Source organism: Agrilus planipennis, unplaced genomic scaffold, assembly GCF_000699045.2.
Source record: "Agrilus planipennis isolate EAB-ADULT unplaced genomic scaffold, Apla_2.0 scaffold119, whole genome shotgun sequence".
Classification (NCBI taxonomy): Eukaryota; Metazoa; Arthropoda; class Insecta; order Coleoptera; family Buprestidae; genus Agrilus; species Agrilus planipennis.
Window position 1 is genome coordinate 264,261 of NW_020438931.1, and position 16,689 is coordinate 280,949.

The following is a 16,689-nucleotide window of genomic DNA, read 5'->3' on the forward strand; positions in this document are numbered from 1 at the left end:
TCCTTCAAGTAAATAATGGACGATTAATTAATAAATAATCTCGATCCTGTTCTGGGGATGGTGGATCAAACGTATGTATAATAAACAAACAATATAGCAACGCTGATGGTGTAAATGTCTGCCGGGTTCATGAAGTTTCATTATAAAAATTTTTATTGGGCAGTCACGCTCTGCCAGTTACAACGTAGAAGATTTCTAATAAAAGATGAAATTAATGAAAGTTATCTGTTATTTGCTGCGAGAAATCTCAATTACAGTTGCTACACGTTAAAGATCTAATGGCCTCTAGAAGATTAATCTTTGAAGGCTTAAAAATCAAAGGGCACAACGACAAAGAGTCTGCAGTGAAAATTATTACCTGTTCGTTATAACCCAGCATCACTGTATTGTAAATTTCATTGTTATTTACTTTTCTCACTTGCTGCAGACACCGCATTGAAGTTTTTTCAGTAAAATTAATTTCATCTCGTCTAAGTTTTGATTTCTATACGAATTAAGTAACCAATTTCCATTGGCGTAACAACAACTGTTTCCTAGGAGAGACTAAATTTTCAACTCTATCTAACATTAGTAGTTGTAAATGTTAATTATTGTAGATTTATTTTCTTATTTGTACTCGAATATTAATAGATATTCTAGGGTACGCCAGGAGGGTTCTAGGGATCTATGCCCCCCTTTGCTACGCCAATGTCTATTGCTTTCTAGTTTTACGCTTAGTTCCAAAACGTTTGCATCTTTATCTTTTCTTTATAACAATACTTTCTTATTAAAATTAGATAAAAGAGAAGCTATAAACGATATTGACGGAAATTGTATCTAAGGTGGAAGAATAAAACTGAAATACTCTGAAGGTAAACTATAAAAGGTCTATTCATTTCCGTTTAGTATTCGACTATTTGATCGGGTCGTAAAATAAATAGCGAAGGATGCTCAGGAATGTTTAATATTATAATGGTAACCGTTTAGTATTCATGGCTTTTCTATTATACAATCTTGTGATTCATTTTATGTAGGTAATCGTAAAAGAAGCCCACGCTGTTCCCCTTTTTGTACCCAATGTATCCACTTTTATAAAAAAATAGTTTACGACTTACCCGATAATGATCATCTTTAAAACCATAATAAGTAGAAAGTCTTACATAAAGTGATGTCTCTATGGTGGAGTTATCAGATTCAGGTGGAAAATCCTTTAAAAAAGTTTCATTCGCTTCGGCATATACTGGGCTATGCGACCGTTAAGATCCGCTAGGAAACGTCGGAATGGGTGGTTAAGGGGAAAAAAAAGGGACCGACGAAATGAAGACGTTGTAAGAGGTCCACTGTTCAATATTACTATTCCTGCATCTGCCTGCACGATCAAAAAAGGAAAACAGACAAATGAACGCGGAATTGAGCCAGTCGGTGTCCCGTGGATGTTAAGCTATTGTAAAAAAAATTGTAATATAACTCTGCTTATTTGAATAGGCCTTGTATATAAACTATATATGTACACTTTTGTATTTTAGCGATTACTTATTAAATAAGCGAGATAGGACATCATCTCAGAGATGAAGGGATTATTAGAGACATATTAGAAGTAGAAACAGGACTGAAGGGGAGTAGAGGTAGTACTAGAGTAGATTACTGTTCATAAATAGTTAAAAGTTAAGAATATGGGATGTTCTAGTTTTAGGGAGATTCGAAGATTAGTTTAAGATAGGAGAAAGTGAAGGCGCGTCCAATCAGTATTAGGACTTACGACTTTATGAGGATGATGTATTAATATCACTTATTTGGATTTAGTTTTCGCCCTACTTGGATCACCTGTTACATGTTTATACAGTTATCAGAGATTTCTGATATTTCCGAAAACCTTTCATTATATTTTTTATCGAAATTATCTATGTGTTGCCGCGTATAATTTATTACACTCACTTGTCTAATTGATAGATACTATTCTACTGCACTAATCTCGTCAGTAGGTTTAGACATAATCTCGTTTAAGGGCCAATAGTATTCTGTTCCGTTTGGTGTTGTTTTTCATGTACCAACTATACCTAGGCCGATTGCAACCTGTTCCATTTCCTGATTCCGACCAAAACCCTAGCATATAAATTTATACCGTCTCGTTATCGTTATTGTGTACGTTAGTCGAAAGATTCCATGGCGAAAGGGTTGTTTATTACTAATAGTCGACGCCATAAAATTAATAATTTGTATTAAGAAATACCACTGCTTATGAAACACATAATTTTAAACGTATAGCCTAAGTTTGTAATAGTATCTATATTTAAATAATTTAAAATTAGTTTCATAATAGTTTTATTATAACAAAACAGTGTAGATGATTAAAAGATAATGAAAGATAAACAATTATGAAATTAGTTTGCAAATTTAGCGTGTTAGAAATGCTAAACCTCACCTCACAAAATGAAAAACGCGGTAATTCAAATTTCTATCAGCTTTTGTTAACAAAAGCTTTATATGTGTACTTGTTTTCATGTTATTTATAAATACATAAATACTATAATTACTACAAACTTAAAAATACTAGGACGACTAATAATCAAGTGATTTTTAAAAATAAATATTTAGATTTTAGAATTACGATAAGAACTTTATAATAAAAATAAAAGTATAATCTGTTTGGAGAAAAATTCGATAGAATATTATATTATCATGAAATATTTTTATCTAGAGACCTTTTAAAACTAGCGTCATGTAGCATTCGCAACTTTATATTAAATTATTGAATGTTCTGTCTAATTTACTAAAACAAACGATACAATCATTCCAATTTTTCAGTTCCAGGAAGAAGTTTGAATTTACGACAAGAGAGGAGCGGAGAGAACCTAATCCGAGTTTATTGTACGGCTGAAGGGGTTTTCCCGATTCCTGAAATGACTCTTTTACAGGGTGAAAGGTTCGTAAATCATCATTTTGTTCCACAAAATGCTATTATTGTTTTTATTAGCTATTAAACGTTTATTGCTCAAATACGTCATTATATTTATTTGAAGCCGCTCAACTTGAGAGATATTGTTAAAATGAAACAAACCACTAAACCCTCAATAACTATTATGTATCTGAAATACCGATATTTTAAAAATAACAAAATTTTACAACAATGTACAGACCTGACGCTGGAAGCTGGCGAACGGTCGCGCAGGTACTTGCCCATTTATGACCTATTTGGGTAGGTCACTCGGAACCAATACACAAATAAGCTTTCACATATTTATTTTGAATATTTAATCTACGCCGCTGATAGGAATACTGAAGAAAGAGGGCTGCAATCGTTATACCTAAAAAAGACCGATATTTTTAAAAATAACAAAATTTTACAACAATGTACAGGCCTGACGCTAGAAGCTGGCGGAAAATTTAAAATGACGTTTTAGGTATCACGATTGCAGCCCTCTTTCTTCAGTATTCCTATCAGCGGCTTAGATTAAATATTTAAAAATAGGGATCAATGAGTAAGTAACAGACATACAAACAGAAGAACTAATTGTTGATGTTGGTGACAGTGGTAGAGATTCCCATGATGACAGTGAATGTGAAACCTAACTATAAAACAGAAGCAATAGGTTAAAATTTTCCTTTTGGTAGGTTATGTTTCTACATTATTTTCTACTACGCTACTGTCCTATCTGTATTAATACTACTATAATTTACGCCTACTGAAAGCCTATTTGTGTATCGATTCCAAGTGACTTACCCAAATAGATCATAAATGGACAAGTACCTGCGCGACCGCTCGCCAGATTCCTACGTCGGACTTGTAATCATTTTGTAAATGGACATGTAGTTAGTTTCGCTTTTGGGTTCATCCTAAAATTGGTATAACTTGTAATACTTTGCTGTTACTGACTCAAATCGTACCTCTTTAAACTTATGTAAAATAATTTCTTTCGGTTTTTCTATTGTCCAGCGAAATAGCCGGTCGGCGGATTCACGTTCCGTGTGCAAGGGGCCTTAGAATAATTGTGAATAAATCTTTCTAATGTTACGAATGCAAATTAAAGTAGTGATATATAGGAGCATAATAAAAACTGGATGTAATTTTGAAACCCTTTTTCTTTGCAGCGAAATAAACGATTCTGTGGTGACGATAGAGAAAAAGGGAGGTCTGTATAACATCAAGGCATTCACAGATCTGCCCCGCTTAGCGTCTGCAAAGGAATTCTCCTGCGAACTTCGAATCCCACAGGCCAATTATACCGTCAGGAAAGAAGCCGTCTACTACCCGAGTAAGTCCAACTTTTCTTTCCTTCCCTATTTCACCTCTACATGACCGGTTTTTTTGCGAAACTGATGAGCTTTGTGCCAAGGGAATGACAAAGATCTCAGTGGCTTTAGTAGAAAACTTATCTGCACTAAGGCAGCAGTAACTAAGGCGTAGGAGATTGGCGTTCCTTTCTTTTTCACTTCGATGCTTCTTTAGGGGCACAATTTTCAAAATCAAATCCAACAAAAGAAACTTTTGCCTACTTTTCTGAACTAAATATCTGATAGAGAAAAAAAAATAATAACCTGCCTCCTACATTCGTTAATGAACTTTGCTATCTCTCAAATGGATTGACATTGGGACAAAATTGAAAGGAATTTTGTGATGCTTTAGAAAATACTTATTATATTTTGATTTCATTTTCTGGTGGACTCATATCAGGTATGATGCTTTCATTTATTGCACTAAATTTCAGCTTTTTACTAACTAAGTCTCAAAATAACGTCGAAAATAAATACCTTGTGTATAACGTAATCTTGTATTTTATCACGTACTAGCGACCCGCCCCAGCTTCGCACGGGTGCAATGCTGATACTAAATGTGTATATTTTTGTTTTGTTTAGATTATTATCGAGAAGGGGAAATCTTCAAAAGACACCCCCTGAACATACTAAATATACTACAGAATGTCTTTATATACAAGATTCACAATTTTTTTGTCATTAGACAATACAAACCGGCCTCACGACCGGTACCGCCGCAACCGCTATGTCCCTGTATTTTAAGTCTGTAATATCTTCGAAAATATTCATTTAAATTACATGCTGTAAAGGGCCATATTGATCTATATTTTTAAATACAAAGTACTTGGATAAGAATTAATGCTGTATTGCCTACAATCGCTTCGTAAATAAGTCATTATTACTCATAAAAATTAAAGGATAAAAATGGTTATTGTGGGTTATCCCTAAGAGATAGACATATACCATCCCGGACTTTTTCGTAGACCCTTAAGATGTACAATATTGTAGTACATTATTTTGATCTATCTCGTAGGGTTCAGCCAGCGTTTGCAATGTAAGCGCAAAAAATGTGTTTATTTACGACATCACATTAGAAACCTCTAAAATTATTATCAGTGTTTCCGTATTATATTATGCATGTGTTATACATATAAACCTTACTCTTGAATTACTCTATCTTTTAAAAAAAACCGCATCAAAATCCGTTGCGTAGATTTAATGATTTAAACATACATAGGGACAGACAGCGGGACTTTGTTTTATACTATGTAGTGATGTGCTTTTAGTAATTATCTCTTTACATTTGTTAATATATTTGAATAAATATTTGAAAATTTTAACAAATATGTACATCCCATCAAATGTATATTACCTTAAGGCCCTTCTAGGGCCACCTGCTATAAGTAAAGAATGTTGCTTTCTCTATAATAAAATGGAAAAGCGGAAAATATTCTTGTGAAAGAAAATCTCTGTTCGCTTGTCTATTTTATATTGCGTTGAAAGGAATTTCATTTCAGGTTCTAATGTTTGGGTTGTCGGGTAGATAAACTCAAAAGTTTTAAAGTCGGACAGTTTTAAACGAACGCATTTGCATAGATATCTTATTTCTATCTACATACATGTTGTTCTTTTTTCCAGATGGCAGTCGCTGTTTCAATGAATCCACTTCCGTTCTTGTGGCAGTATGTTTCGCTTCTGCCTTTGCTATCCTTTTCGGTAAGTGAACTTTTCGAACTAATACTTTTCATCCTTTTTTTTGCACGAAACAGTTTCAGTGTTCAAATTTACTTTACACTCATTCTGTTGTTTTTCAAAATTTATTTTCAGCTTTCATTTTTTCTAATTTATAATCATCAGTATAAAAAGGGACGTTTTTAATTGATAGTTGACGAAAAAACATAAAATGAAAGTAAATGAAGAAAGTGGGACCTGTTTTCTAAACTTTTTCTTTTAATTAATTAATAAATGTATTAGACAGATTTATAAGTACCAAAAATTATTTAATTTCTAACCATGGTGCTGACCCTTGTTGATGTGTTTGAATTTGGAAAATACGACAAATGGCGCTGTAAACGCCATCTGTAGTACAGTGCTACATTTTAGGATTACGTATGCTTCAGCAAGGTCCATTTAAATATATGGATATCTACTTGCTGAAACGAATCCCGGTGTAGCTCACCTCAACGTGGTAGGCACGTTACCATAATCGAATAAAATAATTCGAAGTGGTCCGTATTCTGTCGAAACTGCCAGAAACATCAGCGAGTCGCAGTCTGGCAGTTTCGACGGACCACTTCAAATTATTTTATTAGTATTTAAATTTGCTTAATGACCTCTGAGTATTGTATAATTATTTTTTATAATTTTGGTTTCCAATTTTTGGAATCGTTTTATTTAATATTTACTTCTTTTTAATTTGTTTTATTGAAATGTATATATTACAGCTGAAGTAGTTGAAACAGATTTATCCAACTAAACATTAGGCACGTAAAAGAAATGAAAACTAAAAATTCTCGTGATCATTACACATTTTTAATTCCACATCGGTATTCGTGTTGCGTTGAATTTGGGAATTTGTATATTATACAACAGAATTCACAATTGTATTACCGAAACAATTCTTCGGCTAAACCCAAGCTGATATTGTGAACTCTAGCATTTATTTGGGTCACTGCATCACATCTCGCATGGATGCAATATAAAAACAAATGTCCTGTTTATTATCGTTACCGACAATGTTAGCCTTTTTGGGATGAATTTATGGATTATGTAGCTTTTTGTATTTCCATAGTTTCTATTTATTTAAAAATGGAAACCTATGAACTCTCGTTTCCATCCGTTTTAATTTGGACGGCTGTACTGTAAATTGACATTCAGGTTTGTCAGAAATTCTAAATTCATATGCTATCTAGCTTACCGAACAATCTAAAAACGTAAAATTGCAATTTTTATTTTTATTTGATTATTGTTATTTTCCATTAGAGTGCATCTGAGCATAAAATTACGAAAATTTTAACAAGGAATTGAAGGCTGCGTCTATTATAGGTTTTAAGCATTCTTTTTATTAAAAGAGAATTCACACTTTATTGTCATGTTTTTATTTACCCTCGAAAATCTAAGTGTAGTCGTTTTTATCTTTCTTACAGGATATTTTCTTTTTCTTACAGGACCTTTCGCTTGATTCTCTTCGAATACTTCACACATTTCGTGTGTTATAATATTTTGTAAGTTGATGTCAAGATTTTGTATAAATAAAGTAAATGTATGATTGTTAACACTTCGTTTTATTTTAAACTATCGTTTATACGATACGGTTTTGTTTATTCTTTTATATTACATTTTTTTTATAAATTTTGTACTCATAGTACACAACGGAACGAATGGCGAAATCTATGAACTAAAATTTAAAAATAAACCAATTAATATCATAAAATCCCTAAAAGAAAGCTTGGATAATACTAATGCACAATAAATTTAATGAGATGGTTTTGTAAAAACATTTCATTGCATACTAATTATAATTACCTACTTTAAATTGATTAGGTACAGTAATTCTCCGTGCGTTGACTAGAAACGTAGGAGTGAATTCAAATCATCGTAATTAACTAATGTATCTCCGCTGAAAGGCATGTTTGTTCAGTGTTGTCAATTAAAAAGTTTGAATATTGATTAGTATAATATTTGTTGTCATTTCACCACAAATATAATTTAGATCGGACTTACCGAAACTATTATCACATTTTAAAAGAAATATTCATTCATAAATTATCTAGAAAATTAGTTTTTTTGTTATTTTTATAGAATTGGAAATTAAAAATAGTCAATTCTCAATTTAAATTACTTACTTGTTTATTGATCAATATGGAAAAAACATATCACTGTCATATCAGAAGAATTTCACAGTAATAATTGTCCATGGGTTAATCCAATAAAAAATAAAATATGCTACCACGAGCATCAACGAGACTTGCAAAATTTAAAAAGCAATTGTAGCGAATTTAAAACTCGAACAACTCGTTAACTATTCCATTAATGCTAACGTTCGTAAGCTAGTGTTATCTTAATTGATTTAATTTTATATTTGTGTTTCATCGCTAAAACCAACTCAATTTTTAACGTTTACTGTTTGTATTGGGAATGTATCCATGCTAAAGCTAATCGTCAATTATTACTGAAATGTTAGGTGTCCGAATCGACGATAAACGATAATTAAAATCGACAATTCAAATAAAAGTTCTGACCGTTTTAATCGAAGTAATAAAATTTTTAGTTAATTAACAACCAAAAACATATTTCCATTGCTTATACAAAAGTAGTAAAAATAATGAAACAACAAACTAAACTGACATAACAGAGAGTGCAAAAAGTAGTAAACTACAGGAAAAAAATTGGGAATCACGTACTGTTAATTATAACATTTTCAGATACACTGTTCATATTTTTTTATCATTAAAGCACAGCATAAATATATTCTACACAGTAGGTTCACTCCCTTGATGCTTTGTCTTGTACAGTCTATTTCAATTTGTTAGAATTGTGACCTTGAAGAAATCTGGGCGAAGATAGAAAGAATACACACTACGCATGAGCAAGACAGAAATAGTAAGAACAAGTTTGAACGAGCAGAGCTCTCGATGGGCGGTGTTACGAGATCGGCTAGAACCGTACAGTACTAGACGAAAATGTTTATCAATTTCTTAAAACAAAAACGTATATAAATTAACAATAGAAAACAAAGCAAAAGTTTTATAGGTGTGTAGAACGTTAAGTCTATTCACTTGTTATTATTTTTGGCTAAATATGCCTTTAAATAAAGCATATTCTTAAATTTTAACGAGGCAGTTTAAATAATTTTGCAAATGGTACTGTAACTTTTGTCTAGTTTTCGCTCGATGATCGGTGTAGAAATGAGCTCCGCAGACAAATATGATTGAATTTGGAATTATGCTACGGCACATTCTAAAAAAAGGGAAGGGGCATACCTCCAACTTCTTGAAACGAACAGTACAGCAGTACAAATATGTATATTTTGTATTTATGTAATTTGCTAGAGATATTGAACCGTTCGCATACGTATGGAGTTGACTTATGACCGCCTATAAAAACGCCGGCATTTCAGGTCAGACAAAAGGAGTAATCCTATTGTATTATCAACATAAACATAACCCCATTCTAGTATCTTTAAAGGTTCTCTGTGTAAACAGTTATTAATAATCATTTTTGTATGCAATATCTTCAGAAAAAATATGGAATATTAATACGTCAAATTTAACGTTATAATAGACTGACATAGAAGTAACTGTTTAACAGTTCCACTTTTACCCTTTCATATACAGTATTCTCAAATGAAAAAAAAAACGAACACAAGGTATCTACGTCTTGTTCTTCACGTCAGGCCACCAGTGTCATTGTGATTTGTTGGAGAATAGAAAATAGAGAGGTTTGAAAAAAGAAATGATTGGGATCTCTTACAATTGGAACGCGAGACAAATAGTACGAAGCCAATAACAGGAAACGAAGGTATATTGACTTTGCCCGCGTTACACATTAAACAGTAAGAGATTTCACCCTTCGGCCATCGTATTGACGATAGCGCGGTCATGGCGACGGTGGCTGTGATCGAGGTACTTATTTCTTGCTCTTTACTGACGTAAAGCTAAAAGGATCTGCAGTTTTCGATATATAGGCAAGCTGGAAATAAATGGCACCTCGCGGGATGCACAAAGAAAAATTTATTGCTACCGTTTCGATTAGTCTACTCACGTTTTTCATTACCTTGAATTCGCTTTTTATTGAATGATATTTTTCTTATAAAGTAATAATATTATATTTTGCTAACAGCTAATCACCTTGCGCGTTAAAAATACGAAACATTACAATTTATATTCCCCCAACGTCCGCTTCATAACCCAAAAAAAAGGAAACAAATATGAGTCCCAAAAGTTTAGATGTGAAAGTCGACTTATAAAGAGCAACATTGGGGTGGCCAACCCAAATTATTTTGCCTCTTGCGGGCCACTTTGCAAGTAAATTGTATCTCCATTAAATCTAGATTTAGACTCTTTATAGGGTTTTTTTTGAATTCATAGGTGAAACAAACAATCAAAAAAACGAATCACAGTTAATTTTTGACGTGACAACGTCTTATAATTCGATGGAGCCGGCTGCACGCACAAAAAAACATGACTCATGCGGCGTTACCTCGCTCTGAGGCGTTCCATTTAAGGCTTGAAGTGCAAGCGAGAGCGTGGAACTAGCGTCAAAGAGGCACAATCGGCCTCCGCGTTCGGCAGCGTTCGACATCTGTCTCTCTCCTACTTGAGTGAGCGATGCGTCCGCGTGGACAGCTGCTATACAATAATACATTTCCATTTACCTCCTTCTCTATATCCATACAAAATATCTATCAAACAAATAAAATTAAAACTTTCTTTTGAAAAATGAAACCATTCCATCAGTATTTTCTTATGACGTTGTCACGTTCAACTATCGTCAGTAAACCGACTTCACAGACAACCGATTTTTTCTCATAATTTCGACAGTTAAGTTTTGAACATACCGATGCACAAATAATCTATTCTTTTAATACATTGGATTCTATGGATCGTAGATGGATCGTGTGCCCTGTTTCGATCCGATACCACTTTGTTATTAGGATCAGAACAGTGCCGGATAATTCTACCACAGAAAATCATCCAAAAAGTGTAACCAAAAGCTATCTAATGAAAATTGTATATTATGATTGTATTGAGATAGGTCGTTTGTCCTAATTTGTACTATTTATTGATTACTGTATTAAATAATTTGTTATTTCGACATAGTTCTTGTGTTTACTTTTTCCCGTGAATGACTGAACTGTTATAATGTCTGTCACTTTTTGGAATATCATAACGATAACTTTGATGATGACTTTGTCACCTTAGTGGTCTTGCCGGCACAGCTAATGCCGCGTACCCGGTTATCCGACACGCGACAAAAGTTTATATAACTTTACCCATTATATAAGGTTGTTCGGAAAGTCATTTCGTTTTGTCCCGACAGAGGATTTAATTGTATTCTTTTGCACCCAACTTCACATTTAAGCCGTATAATTTTTATATGCTTTGAGAGCTCATATAGCAAGGCTTTTGTGTGAAAAATTCCAATTAATTCAACGCAGTAGTTTTTGGTTGGTGCCCTTTTAAATATGGAGAGCGATAAGCTGCATTTTCAACATATCTTACTGTTTTACTACAGAAAGGGTAAAAAATACTGTTCATGCCAGAAAGAAATTGACTGATGTGTATGGAGAAGGCGTGTTGACAGTACGCCAGTGCCAGAACTGGTTCGCTAAATTTCGATCCGGCAATTTTGATGTCGAAGATGCACCACGTTCGGGAAGGCCGGTTGAAGCTGATAAAGACGCGATAAAGGCATTAGTTGATGTGAACCGGCGAATAACAACACGTGAGATCGGATTGAGGTTAAATTTATCAAATTCAACAGTTTATGACCACTTGAAAGGCCTGGGATTATCCTCGAAGCTCGATGTATGGGTTTCCCATGTTCTCACAGAGAGAAATGAAGCTATCACTTGTTGTAATTCCATATTTAATATAGTTTGAAAATTATTCTTAATGAGTGTATCTGCTCATTCCTATGCCACAAATCATTTAATGCTCACTCGGAAGCTAAAATATATCATCCAGTTTTACCTTCACAAGGCGTCCATTATATTAGTATTGAAATTTTATAGGAAACCTTGTAAGCAATAATTTACCTGAAGGCTGGAAGTCTTCAAAGTACAGAGAAATTGTCTAGACTGAATAAGGATAAATAATCTAATTAAACTATCGTATTTAGCTTAGACGATGACTTTAATCGTAAGTATTATAGTTTTAATATCAAATTTATTTAAACTGATTAGTGTACTACATTGGCTTCTTTCTTGTCACGTTATCAATACATGTTTCTACAAAAACGGATGATAATTTCTAATAACCCTGAATGTAAGTTCAAAACTAAAACGTTTAATATATCAGAAATGTAGTAATTTAGTTAGGATTCCCGTGCCAAATGTTTTGCTTCATCTGATTAGTTTAAATTTGATGCGAGATTAGTGTCTTTCGTGTTTAATTTCCACCAAATAGTAATACAGTCAATCCGATTTTCATTCTCGTACAAAGCCGAAGGATAGGGCGGAAAGTCCTACCGAGTCTTCTTTTATAAATCGTGGAAACAGAAAGGTAGTGGTTAGGATGAAGCAGATAAAACAGACGAAATGGAAAAAGTAGAAAAAATAAAAATTTACCTAAAAAATATTCCCGCAGTGTTTGCCTAAATGCAACAGGCATAGAGACCCGGCATCAAACCTCAATATCCTTCCGAATACTATGTTGGTATTTACTTAATCAATGCCAATATCCGTATTTTCGCATACGGTATGTATACCTGTAGATATACTCTATCCAGTTTTGTTTTGATGTATTCAGATAATGAGATTCAGTCAATAGTTAATGAATGACTCTTATTAGTAAACCTGAATAACTTCGATTTTGGCTTTACTGCATACTAATCATATATTCAATTCAATGCGTTCAAACGAAAATAACTTCCAATTCATCAAGCACACATTTCTAACCTGGAGTGAACTGCTATTCAATTGTCATTTGTTATAATAGACTTGACATATACAAAATTGCTTACGGAATACACTCTGTCAAATACTGGTGCCATTTAATTATTATATTAATTCGAATAATAAAAAGATGTGATGATGAAGATTAATGTTTTCAATTAACTTCTTGCTGTCATTTAGTTATATTGTGAAGAGAAACGAATACCCGCAGTTTAAAATAAAAAACATGTTTCAACTTCACTCTGCTTTGGTTAGATTCCAGGATGCTCTACCATAAAATGTTTAAATCCGTTTTTAAGAAATTTGTCACTTGTGTGGATGTTTTTGCAAAACGCGCCCTTTGGCACCCTTTGGCACGTTGGCTACTTTATAGCTTTTTCTAAGATTTAATAGCGAAGAAATAAACACTAAAAGACAAGACAATAACACAACAATATATATATTTAGAAAGTTAAAAAAGAAAATTGTGGGAATGGGTGGGTGGTGGTTCGAAGAATAAAGATGAGACGGACGAAATGAAGATAGAAGAGAATGAAACATTATCTGTGGAATATTACTGCCCCAGCATTTGCCTAAGTGATCTAAGAAAACTACAGAAAAACTTAAACTTGGACCAAGGCAGACGGACCTGGAACCGAATCGGCGTCCTCCCGAATGTTAAGCCATGATCTAAACCTCTAGATCAGCCGCTCGGTAGACGCAGAGACATAACGAATTGTTTTCAAAAGGATATAACAAATATAACAAAATTATATTAGCGTTTTCCTGAGATACCTAAATACAATAAATCTAAGTATATTTCTACTGAATTTTGTGCCTAGGAGAATATTTGGATGTATGTACAGATATCAAAAATTAAAATGTTTTTAGCTTAAAAACGGTGACGTTATCCGATACATCCGCACTTTCGCATACGGTAGGTATAATATCATATGCCTATGTTATGAAAAGAACTATTAACTTTATGGAAGCCGTAAATGTTTAGTCGAGCTAATTAACGAATACGAGTAAGATTTTAAATAAATTTCCTATTAATTAGCGCAATCGTATCGGAATTAAAAAACGTTTTATTAGGTACGTATAAATTGTAGACGAACAACCATATTGAAAATCATCAGGATTTTAAAAGAGATTGAAAATAAAATGGCATTACTGAAGAGCATAGTGATTTGTTTTAAGTTTAGCGTAGCATACTGAACAGCAGCAGCTTTCTGATTTGCCCTCATTACGAAAATCTCTTAAATGCTTGTTTGAAGCAATCTGTTCATGCTGCAAAATTTAATGACCATTATACGTTTAAAATGGCGTTCAAAGCTAAATATACGTGTATTTATTACTTTGGGTAATTTACTTGTGGGCGCTTGTTTATGAATAAAAATGCACTTATATAATATATATATATATACACATACGTTTCATGAAGGTAAATGTGGAATTTATACCCTTATGCGCCATCTTTTTATTCGTTAATTACACGAGACCGACAAAGATCATTGAAAACTAACGAAACTGTACCTTCTAATTTAAATTAAAATATAAAAGACCGTCTCATAAAATAATTAACATGTAGCTACGCTATTCAGACTAAAGAAATGGGAGTGCCCCGTTTTGCGAAGGCCGCGGGTTTTGACTTCAGTGTTAACTAAAACTTCAACATCAGGGAATTATTATAATTACAATACTGCATTATAATGTTTTATTTAGACAATCCCTCGTGAAATATATGCGGTAATAACACGCATACATTATTATAAACCCAGTTTACGAAATTCGCCCTCTTTTTTATGACTTTTTATTTCAAACTGAAAACAGACGATTCTTAATTAAATATTATGATTAAATAAACACAATTTGATGTCGACAGTACCTCCTTTAGTAAGTTTTGCCCTTTTATTGAACGTGTTAATGGTCGCTGATTGTAGAATGATCTATCACAAGGCAAAACTGATATTTCCTTAATTTATTTTCAGCGCCTTAATAAACAGTTTTAAATTTTACAAAACTTTAAAACGCTAAATCGCTAAAGCGCAATATTCCACCGTTTTTTCCTTGGTTAACAGAGCGAATGGCAAACATACAAGCCTTTAATTAAAAGAGGTAAATTACCGACTTATTGGCTAATATTATGCCATAATCTGTACAAGGGCATCACCAGTCAATGAACCAGGAGGTGGTAAGATAGCAAATGAATTGCAGGTAAGGGTGATTAAAAAAATGACTCGCATAAATATACGTGAATTTTATGTTTTAGTAGCTAATGCTTACCAAACTATAGCTTAATTAAAAAAAGTAAGTGATCTGTCAAAATTTTTTGAGAATTACCAAAATCCATGTATCAATTTATCAGGATAACTCAAGATTTTATTAATTTTTTAATTGTGAAACATTTTTATTTACATAACTACCTATATCAATAATGTACTTTGTATTGCCTTAGATAATTTATCTTTACCTTGTCTCGTCCTTCACTTCTGTTCTTTAAATGCCAGTTTCAAGAAAAAAATAAAAAAATCTTGAGCGAGCTTTATGAATTGATACACCGATTTGAAAGTGTCAGAATATTTACAATTTCAAACATAGATAATAACTTGAGGAAAAATTTGATTGAAATCTTTTAATCGAGATGATTTTTGCTAAGCACAATTAAAAAGTTCATATACTAAACATATATGTGATCATGCGAGAAGCTTTGATCAACAAAAAAGCTCAATTTTGTCGGTCATCCTCTTGTAGGTAAAATAAATAAATATAAAATAAATTTTGTAAACAGGAAGGAACAACTGTATTACATCCAATTTATGCATCTGAACGTATTAAGAATGAGACCGATACTACAGGTATCCTATCCTCTCATCTGGGTAGGTATTTTAAAAAAATCATTTTTCCCAACATAAAATTTACTGTTAGATTAGATTCATTCGCCTTTAATTTTTTGTCATGAAAATGCACAGCTTTTACGTTTAAATAAGTACAAAACGATTTCTTTTAGTAGAATTTTGTATATTTTCTGTCAGAACAAAACTCTTGGTATTTGGTTGGACGATGGTTTGAGTCACTAGAGTGTGGCAGCTGCCCCCTGCATCCTCCCTTAAGGACGACCTTATGAATCTGTATTATATTTTGTTAGTACAGAAGAGTGGTGTAGGTACAATCTAGTATATCGCTTACGATTTGAGCGAGTTCCCAAAACCTATTATGACATTAATCGTCTCCTTTATAATCTCACTTTAATTAATCTAATTCCCAGCTTTCTAAAGAATATTGAAAGGAGTTTAAAAGATAATGACTCCGTATAGTTGGTCGCTTCGGAAGCGCCATTGAAAGAACTCATTTTCATGCAAATTTCAGGCAATGCCTCCAAATTTACCACTTCTTCCCTTGCCTTTAATTACAACTAAAATTAGAAACCAATACTTTAGTGAAGCTTCTGTTTTTCGTCACTTTCCGCGCAGTTCCGTACCTACGATTTTCCGGCTGACTTATCTCCATTAAGGACGCTGATAATTTCAGTCGCATGTATTATAATTGGACTATATAAAAACTCACAAAAAGTGAACAAGTTTGCAACTAACGGTTACTCAATCAGAAGTATCTTATTATGTTTTACTTCCGGGAAGAAACGCCTTTAAGAACATTTTGTTTCAATCTCGCGTTTAAAAGAAGAAAAAAAAAATCGGTTGTCTGTAAAGTCGGTTTACTGACGATAATTGAACGTGACAACGTCATAAGAAAATACTGATGGAATGGTTTCATTTTTCAAAAGAAAATTTTAATTTTATTTGTTTGATAGATATTTTGTATGGATATAGAGAAGGAGGTAAATGGAAATGTATTATTGT

General features: G+C 32.9%; 2 protein-coding genes across 2 annotated transcripts in view; one reads left to right on the forward strand and one right to left on the reverse strand.

The window, feature by feature from the left end:
* The window catches only part of LOC108736721, a 46,103-nt gene extending 38,595 nt beyond the window's left edge, over window positions 1-7,508 (forward strand). Inside the window, exons 4-7 of the mRNA XM_018469266.1 lie at window positions 2,785-2,902; window positions 4,069-4,232; window positions 5,872-5,949; window positions 7,401-7,508. Coding sequence (XP_018324768.1) covers window positions 2,785-2,902; window positions 4,069-4,232; window positions 5,872-5,949; window positions 7,401-7,414 — 374 coding nt within the window. The 3' untranslated portion in view covers window positions 7,415-7,508. The remainder of the gene's footprint in view (window positions 1-2,784; window positions 2,903-4,068; window positions 4,233-5,871; window positions 5,950-7,400) is intronic.
* LOC108736720 (chymotrypsin-2-like) overlaps window positions 1-16,689 on the reverse strand; it is a 172,427-nt gene that overhangs the window by 139,807 nt on the left and 15,931 nt on the right. The gene's annotated exons all lie outside the window — the stretch shown is intronic.